This window comes from Gossypium raimondii, chromosome 10 (genome assembly GCF_025698545.1).
Source record: "Gossypium raimondii isolate GPD5lz chromosome 10, ASM2569854v1, whole genome shotgun sequence".
Lineage (NCBI taxonomy): Eukaryota > Viridiplantae > Streptophyta > Magnoliopsida > Malvales > Malvaceae > Gossypium > Gossypium raimondii.
Window position 1 is genome coordinate 27182985 of NC_068574.1, and position 9566 is coordinate 27192550.

General features: G+C 32.1%; 1 protein-coding gene across 1 annotated transcript; it reads left to right on the top strand.

Moving 5' to 3' along the window:
• The first annotated feature begins 944 nt into the window (after positions 1 to 944).
• On the top strand, positions 945 to 8671 carry LOC105775394 (uncharacterized). The gene is made up of 4 exons (XM_052622426.1): positions 945 to 1262; positions 1405 to 1557; positions 2190 to 2507; positions 8456 to 8671. Exons 1-4 carry the CDS (start codon positions 945 to 947, stop codon positions 8669 to 8671), a joined length of 1005 nt encoding a protein of 334 aa, XP_052478386.1.
• Positions 8672 to 9566: the final 895 nt, after the last annotated feature.

Sequence of the window (9566 nt, forward strand, 5' to 3'; positions counted from 1 at the left end):
ATTTTCCAATCTTTCTCAATCTTTTACTAAATATTTCTTGTACACACTCGTGGGTTAAGTTTTTTATCATTCTTTCAAGTGTTGTAACTTTGTGTAAGAGTGCTTAATTGTTTATTATCTACCTTTTAGAGGTATCATCTTATTCATCATTATTTTCTCTCATTTGTGAGGTTTTACTCAAGGTTTTGGGTAGAAAACCTTAAGGGGAAGTGGTTCTATCTTACCTTTGAAAAGATAGGAACTTATAAGGTTAAACCTTGTCCTTAAAGGTTCAAATCTAGTGGATTTGGGAAATCCTTAGTTGAGGAAAGCTAAGGTAGTAGAGATAAACAATTGAGGTTGAACCACTATAAATACTCGAGTCGTTTTATTTTTGTCATTTCCTTAAAACATTTTAATACACCAATTCACCCCTCTCTTGGTGTATTTCGATCTCAAGAATTGGCATCAGAGCTAGAAATCTAGAAACAATTTTACCACCAAGAGAAAATATCCTCAAAATATCCAAGATCGAAGCCACAAGTCAAGAAATTTGCTTCATGACATTAGATAAAAATTCCACCATATTAGGAGAAGGGCATTACACCATGAGGCCTCATTTCTTTAATGGCATCAACTACTCATATTGGAGAACAAGAATAAAGCTATTCATCCAAGCCAACGACTATAAAATTTGGAGGATAATTACAAATGAGTCTTCTTTTCCAATAAAGAGGGTAGAAGATGTTATTATCCTGAAGAAATAGAGTGACTGGGATGATAATGATATCAAGAATGTGCAATTAAATGCAAAATCTATGCACACTTTATTTTGTGCTCTTGGTCCAAATAAGTACAATAGAGTCACCCATAAAGGTACAAGTAAAATTAAGGAGTCCAAGATAAGCCTTCTCACCCAAGATTGTGAGTTGTTTAAGGAAAAATCGAAAGAATAAATCAAGGAGATGTCTGATCGCTTTACCCACATCATTAATGGTTTCAAAGCCCTTGGGAAGATCTATCTCAACAAGGAGATGGTGAAGAAGATGTTGAATAGTCTCCCAAAGTCTTGGGAACCTAAAGTGACAGTAATAAAAGAATCAAAGGATCTCAACTTACTCTCACTTGATGAGCTCATGGGTTCCTTGTTGACTTATGAAATGAAGATCAACCACAATGCACAAGAAATCAAAGAAGCTCCAAAGAAAGTGGGATTTTCCTTCAAATCAAAAACTCGTAAGAAAGATGAAGGCTCTAGTAATGATGAAGAGGAGGCGGAGATGGTTATGTTTGCAAAGAAATTCAAAAAAATTCATTAAGTTCAACAAAGCCAAAAGATTCCGAAGAAAAGACATCTGCAATGGTGAACCAAGCAAGAAGGAAAATGACCTAATCATTTGCTATGAGTGCAAAAAGCTAAGTCAGGTTAAATTTGATTGCCCACAATTGAAGAAGAAAAGGGCATTAAAACAAAAGAAGAAAGTCATGATGGCAACTTGGAGTGATATCAATTCATCCAATAGTGATGAGGACAATGAAGTTGCCAACCTATGTCTTATGGCTATTGATAAACCAAAGGTAATCCTAAATTCTAGTGAATTAAATGGATATACATTTGAAGAATTATAAAATGCCTTTGATGAATTAGCTATAGATTTTGAGACTATAAACTCCAAATATAAGAAAATGATTTCAAAATTAAAGGAGGAAAATAAGTCTCTAATCATATCTAAAGAGGAAATAGAAAAGAAATTTAATGATATGAAAGCTTAAATTGATGATTTGATTTTAAAGAATAAGAACTTGCACAATTCCTTTTCTATGTTTTATATGGGCCAACAAAAACTAAATAGTATGCTTGAATCTCAAAGAGCCTTATTTGACAAGAGTGACTTAGGTTTTGTAAATTTACAAAAAGAAAGAAAATTTAAAAATTTCTTTGAGAAACCAAGCTATATTTATGATGCATCACTCTTATGCACACATTGTCACAAAAAAGGGGCATGATAAACAAGTATGGTCTTTAAGGAAGCTCACATCTAGAAGCAAACTCACTAAGAGTGTGTGGATTCTAAAAGAATTAAACACATCTCAAAATGAGGATGCTTTAAAGAAGTGGATTCCTAAGGGAAAAAAATTGTTAAGACTAATGCTAATGGACCTAAGAAAGTTTGGGTACTGAAATCCAAAGTTTAACTTTGTGTTTTTAGGAGGAAGAACATTGCTTCAAGGTAAGCAAATCTAAGAAGAACTCATGGTACCTTGATAGTGGATGCTCTAGACACATGACCGGTGAAGAAAGCTATTTCATGGAACTAATGCCAAAGAATGGAGGAAAAGCTACATTTGGTGACAACTCCAAAGGGCTTATTGAAGATATTGGTTCTATAGATATAAATTCTTCCATTCTCATTAAAAGTGTGCTTTATGTCAATGGTCTTAAGCATAACCTGCTTAGCATTAGTCAACTTTGTGACAAGGGATTCAAAGTAATATTTGAGTCTAATGGGTGCAAAGTTGTAGATATTGTAAATAATATGGTTTTTTTGTAGGACATAGGGTAGGTAATATTTTTATAGTGCATCTTGATGACATATCTTCCTCTAATATTTACTTTATGGCTAATAATGAAAATTTATGTTGGCTATGGCAAAGAAGATTAGGACATACAAGCATGAGTGTTATTTCAAGACTTATTAAAAATGAACTTCTTGTTGGCATGCCTAACTTTCCTATTGACTTTGATAAAGTATGTGATGCATGTGCTAAAGGTAAACATAGAAGATCATCTTTTAAATCTAAATATATAGTTTCTACATCTAGAGTAGCCCAACTTATTCATATTGACCTTTTTCGACCCACTAGAACTATGATTTTACGAGGTAAACAATATGAATTTGTTATTGTTGATTATTATTCTAGATATACATGAGTTCTCTTCTTGTTTTCAAAAGATGAAGCTTTAGAAAAAATTATTACTTTTTGTAAAATGATTCAAAACCAAGTGGGATATTCAATTTCAAGTGTAAAAAGTGATCATGGAAAAGAATTTGAAAACCTCGGCTTTGATAATTTTTTTAATGAACATGGTATTAGTCACAATTCTTCAGCACCTAAAACCCCTCAACAAAATGGAGTTGTTGAGAAAAAAATAGGACCTTAGTGGAAATGGCTAGAACCATGTTATGTGAAAATAATTTGCCAAAATATTTTTGGGCAGAAGACATAAACACTTCATGCAATATTATAAATAGAGTTATGGTTAGGCATGTTTTGAAGAAAACTCCTTATGAACTTTTTAAAGGAAGAAAGCCTAACATAAGCCACTTTCATCCTTTTGGTTGCAAATGTTTTGTTTTGAATAATGGAGGAGAAAATTTAGGAAAACTTAATGTAAAAAGTGATGAAGGTATTTTTCTTGGATATTCCACAAATTCTAAAGCTTATAGAATTTTTAAGAAGAGAACCCTTGTTGTAGAAGAATCTATACATGTTTTTTTTATGAATCTAACTCTCCTTCTAGAAAAGAATCTATTGATTTTGATGATGTAGAAATATATCAAGTTGAGCAAAATCAAGAATCACATGAAGATCAAAGCATGAATGAGTTTCTTTAAGAACTCAAAATTGATGAACTCCAAGAACCAACTCACGTTGAAAGAGAATCTAGCCACCCAAGAGAGCTTTCATATGCTAAGGATGGACACATCATGGGTGATCCATCTAAAGGGGTAATTACTAGATCTTCAATTAGAAATACTTGTAATTATGTAGCCTTCATTTCTTGCATAGAACCTAAAAAAAGTGATGTTGCTTTAAAGGATGAAATTTGGATAATGGCTATGCAAGAAGAATTAAATCAATTTGAAAGAAATCAAGTATGGAATTTAGTCGATAGACCTAGTAATCATTCAATTGTATGAACTAAATGTGTCTTTAAAAATAAACTTGATGAAAATGTTAATATTGTTAGAAATAAGGCCAGATTAGTTGCCAAAAGATATAGCCAAGAGGAAGGTATAGACTATGATGAAAATTATGCACCGGTAGCTAGGTTAGAAGCCATTAGGATGTTATTAGCTTTTGTATGTGCAAACAATTTCAAACTTTTTCAAAAGGATGTCAAAAGTGCATTTTTAAATGGTTTCATAAATGAAGAAGTATATGTTAAACAACCTCCTGGTTTTGAAAATCCAAATTTTCCAAATCATGTTTTCAAATTGTCCAAAGCTCTATATGGTTTGAAGCAAGCTCTTAGAGCTTGGTATGAAAAGCTTTCCAATTTTTTTAATTGAAAATGGCTTTAGAAGATGTAAAGTAGACACCACCTTGTTCATTAAAACTAAAGACAAAGATATTTTAGTAGTACAAATTTATGTTGATGATATTATATTTGGTGCTACAAATGAACTTCTTTGTCAAGAATTTTCTAAGGTTATCCAAGGTGAATTCAGATGAGCATGATGGGTGAGCTCAACTTCTTTTTGGGGCTACAAATCAAGCAAACTAAAAATTACATATTCATCAATCAAGCCAAATACATCAAGGAAATGCTTAAGAAGTTTAAAATAGAGGACTTGAAGCCTCAATCAACATCAATGAATGTAGACACCCATTTTTTTCCTAGACCAATTGGAGACCCATTTAAATTTTTCGTTCTCTCTTGGGCCGTTCGAAGCCCACCCGATTTTGGTCAATTTGACACCTTTGTTTTTCTTTTCTTTTTTTTCCTTTTGGGCCTGTCAAGGGCCCAAATTATTATTATCATTACTACTATTATTAAATAATATATTTTTTTTACAAATAAACAAGATTAAAAAACAATATATATATATGAAATGAAATGAAAGAAAAAGAAAATGAGGGAGGCTTTTCATATTTTGTTCTTAAAAGAAAAGGTAAATAAAAAAAATAACAACAACACCAAGCATTCTAGTTTCTTTTTTTTTCTTTTCTTCCTTTCTGTTCTTTTTTTTCCATACGCATATCTTGAGGGATCGGGTTTGGGCTATGATGAAGGGGACGTCATTGAAACGTCGGTCCTTCGCACCTAGGAGCCCCAAAAGTCTCGTTTTTTCCCTTCCCATTTATAAAATAAATGTTTTTTTTTAAGTTTGATATTGGGAAAAGTTTTGATTTAAAAAAAAGAGTTTATATTTTTAAAATAAAAATATTTTTAAAATCATATTAAAGGAAAAGTTTAAATTCTTAAAACAAAGTTTTGATCTTCTTCAACTATTTCAAAATAAAGTTTTGATTTTTAAGAAAAATAGTGATTTTTTAATAAAAAAAAGGAAGAGAAAGTTTAGATTTTTAAAATAAATATATGTTTTTTAGTCATTTTAAAGGAAAAGTTTAATTTTTTTTTAAAACAAAGTTTTGATCTTTGTCAATTATTTTGAAATATATATATCGGTCACCGTATGCGGCGGCTCCACCACCAGAATTATAGGATGGAAAAATGACCTAAAATTCCCTCTTTACACCCGTAACCCTTTTGTTTATTCAAACATTCGATTTAATTCGGAATTTCAAAATTAAAAGTAAATTAATTGCTACATCCGTCCTCTGTCTTCTACCTTTTTTATCTTTTAGTCCCAAAATCAAGCTATGTCATTTTGTTTCCATCTTTAATAAATTATTTACACTTATATCTTCCCTTTCATTTGCAATTATACCTTAAATATTTAATGTTAATTATTCACTTTATTTTAATATTTTATATTTATTCACACTTGTATAATTTTTATTTATTCTTATTTTGTCTTTATTTATTTTCATATCTATTTATATTTATGTTTTTTTTACACATTCCCTCACATACATTTTAATATTATTTATTTATGTTACTTTGATTCTTTTTTATTAATTAAGTGTATTATTGTTATTATTATCATCATCATGTCAATGTCTTATTTATTTCATTTATTTAAGTTTTCTTTTATTATTTCCCTTTTGAAAGAATTTTAACTTTTCATTAACTTTAGCCAATTTAATTAATTTTCCTATTTTATTACTATTCATTTTAAAAGAGGGAATTTTAGGTCATTTTTCCATCCTATAATTGTTGGCACGAAGTTAGTTAAGTAAGTGTTACATTTTAATAAAACCATATAAGTTTTTACATTTGAATTTAGGTTAGTCCTTAAGATCTTGTCTACCATTTATCCTAGAAAATTATAAATAATATTAGGATTTTTAGTGTTTTAAACTAATTTTAAATATCGTATAGCATTTCTCTTTAGAATCTTAAATTAATATGTAAATATTCTTTAGGACTTTATTCAATATTAAAACTAAAGATTTTTGTAGGTGAATTGTAAATCATGAGTAGGTCTTTCTAAGTATTTTAATTTAGAAACTTTTAAGAAAGCTAATAAATATTATTTAAGATATATTATTTTAGGATTTTGAGGAATTTAAACCTTAGATCAAGAATTTTAAGTAAGCTAAATCATAAACCTAGTATAGGATACTTTCGTAAGATCTAAACATTATTAATTAAATCATTAAAAATAATAATAATAAAAGATCAAATAAGTTGTAGATGGATTTTAATATTTCTCTTAATTAATTGGTTATTTCTCGTTTTTTTAGAAATCTAAAGTAGAATTAATTTTAGGAATTGAAGGTATCTTACTAGAATTATTTAGGTATCCTTTAGGGTTCCCGTTAAAAGTAAAAATCTCTAATTTAAGTTTCAAATTAGATAAGTTTGGTGAACACATCTTAATCGAGTTACAAGTAAACCGGAGGCATTTTCGTTAGAGTTTTTATTTAAGATTTCTATAAGATTTTAGCCTAGATTAAGACATTAATATGCTTAAATAAAAAAAATCTAGCTCTTAAGACCCCGTAGGACTATCCCCAGATAGGCATTGTGAGGGTGCTATAACCTTCCCCACACGTAACCGTAGTCCCGAACCCGAAATTTGGTGATGAGATCGAGCCTAGACTTTTAGGATTTTTTCGTAGTATTAATTCTAGATTTTTAGACGATAGGTGGCTAACCAACCTAACCCTAATTGGTTAATGGCGACTCTACATTAATTTAGGCCCTCAATGGCTAGCTTTGCTTACTAGGCCCTCGTACTATTATGTAGGAAACTTTATAACACCTTGGCCACTCTATTGGGGATGTTAGTGAGTCGACTTAGGTTTGAAAGGTAGGTTTTTAGTATTTGTGCATATTAGATTTATTTATTCGTGCATTAATTTATTTAATTGTATAATGTCATTTAATTGTGCATATTAGGTTTGAAAGGTAGGTTTTTAGTATTTGTGCATATTAGATTTATTTGTTCATTTCATTTACTTATCCTTTTTGATATGTATGCCAATGTGTTTGTTTATTCTTTTATCAATGAAATTGATTAATGTGTATGTCAACTCTATTGTCGTGGGGCGGCTATAATTTTCACTCATGTTGTATCTTGCTTTCGGTCCTACACCCTGACCCATACGTTTAGGAGGAGTAGCCTTAGGCTTTCATGTAGCAATATGTCATCGCATAAGTTTAAGGACTACTTCATGGTTAAGATGGACAAAGATGTTTGTGTAGCAAATGCTACCTTGTACCTATGGAAGTCATACCACCCAAGGGCCAACCCTTTTTAAAGGGGAACGCATCTCTATGGATGTTGTATTTAAGCCCTGGTTTCCCCGTGCATTAGAGTCAGTCGTAAGCCAGCATGTAATAACCATTTTAAATGTGAAGCCTAGACATAAGAATCATACCTTACCTTTCATAATGATACCCTATAGGACCTCATGAGCATTTATTTGTATGTTTTGTGTTTGAATTTTTTCGTAATGATTTATGATTTAATTTCATATTTTTTTCATTTGACTTTATTGTTTTTTTACTGACTTTGTTTTTCTTGTGTCTGTGTCTCTCCATGGCATAATTCATGCATCATTTAAATACCTGGGGCACAGTGTCGCTTCTATATTCGACATGAACACACTTCGAGAAGATTCTGTAGTTCGGCATGGGGTAGAAAATATAGAGATAATAGCGAGAATGTCAGAGGATACTCAGAGTAGAGAAGGTGATTGTCAAATAGCTAGTTTTGACTCAAACCTACCTTAGGTAGTCTGTATGGACTATAGGAGGAATCGCGAAGATGAGTTAAAGGGAATATAGCAATCATGGGACAAAGATAAGAAAACGCACTTCCAAGACAAGTATGGCGTTGTAACACAACTTCTGCTCATTAAACCGGATGATGCCCTGTTGAAGGCCATGGTACGTTTTTGGGATCCCACTTATAGGTGTTTTACATTCAATGAATTGGATATGGTATCGACTATCGAGGAATATTCTACCATTCTCCACTATGACTTTAGATATTCGCTCAAGATATATTGGAAGTAAAATGTCAATTTTCGGGGACCCATAGCCAAACTGATGGGATTACCTGTAGATATGGTGAAAGTAAGATTAAAAGATAAAAATGGTCCCTGCATTTCCTAGTCTGACATTAGGGATGCTATGGGAAAGGCCAGCAGTGATAGACATTTAACACTGTTTGCATTTGCTGTATACGGGTTGATTGTGTTTCCAAAAGCTTTCGGATATGTGAGTGTGGAGCTAGCTGATTTTCTGTTTCAGATTGGAAAAGGGGTGAATCCTGCTCCAGCAGTCTTAGCTGAAACCATCATTTCAATCAATTTCATTAGAAGGAAATGAGATGATCATTTCTTTGGATGCGTACAGTTTTTGTTCATATGGATGAAAAGCCATTTTAGGTGCCTCTATAAGCGCTTTCATCAGGTGTTTGTTCCTTCGACCAGGCCTATAGAGGAATTTTTAGAAAGTAAGTGGCCTCCAAATCAATTGATTGAGGAGTGGTTTCAGAACCTTAGTACATTAACATACCAAGAAATAGAATGGAGGGCTCCATGGATGATTCGGAGCACAGTACTCATCAGGTGCAGTGGTCATTTGTGGGTTTCCTTAATTGGCATATATAGAGCCATCAATTATTCCTCGTTGATGGTTTTGAGCCAATACGGGTATCATCAATGTGTACCTACTACAACTAGTTTAAACAAGGTGAAAGCTTCGGTTTAGGACTCGGGGTTTTGGAAGAAATTCGAAGAGATACAAATCAAGTGGGATCAAACCTTGAGCTTGCAGTTAGGAACCTTTATCAACCATTTCCCCTCAGAAACGTATATCTAGTGGCACCTAAAAAGAAGCAAAATCTTTGTGTCAGCATAGTTTAAAGTAAAGAAGAAGGTCTCAGATGATGTAACTGAGCTAACAGAAAAGATACGTAATTGAGAGATGCATCTAAGGGGGAGAGATGATGATGTCAGATAACAACTAGACCAGCATCAAACATATGTAAAGGAAAATGAGGAAGAGATCAAGAGACAATAGCAGCAACACAGGTCAAATATGACGGGAAGAGAGGAAAAACTAAGAATATTGTTAGAACGACGTCAACGAGAAAGATCTGACTTGTTAACTCAAATTTAGAGGTTGGAGGTGGATCCGAGTCTGTGAGCTAAGGAACTCTAGAAAGCGCGAGAACAAGAACGACCTTGGAGGAGGGTGTCTAACGAGAAAACTACTGAAA

What these genes read in the sequence shown, in the direction of transcription:
- LOC105775394 (XM_052622426.1), top strand. Translation starts at nt 945, where the DNA reads ATGTCTGATCGCTTTACCCACATCATTAATGGTTTCAAAGCCCTTGGG. An exon ending in ATGAAGAGGAGGCGGAGATG is followed by an intron (nt 1,263 to 1,404) that starts GTTATGTTTGCA and finishes AAGCTAAGTCAG; the next exon opens with GTTAAATTTGATTGCCCACA. An exon ending in TGGCTATTGATAAACCAAAG is followed by an intron (nt 1,558 to 2,189) that starts GTAATCCTAAAT and finishes TTGTGTTTTTAG; the next exon opens with GAGGAAGAACATTGCTTCAA.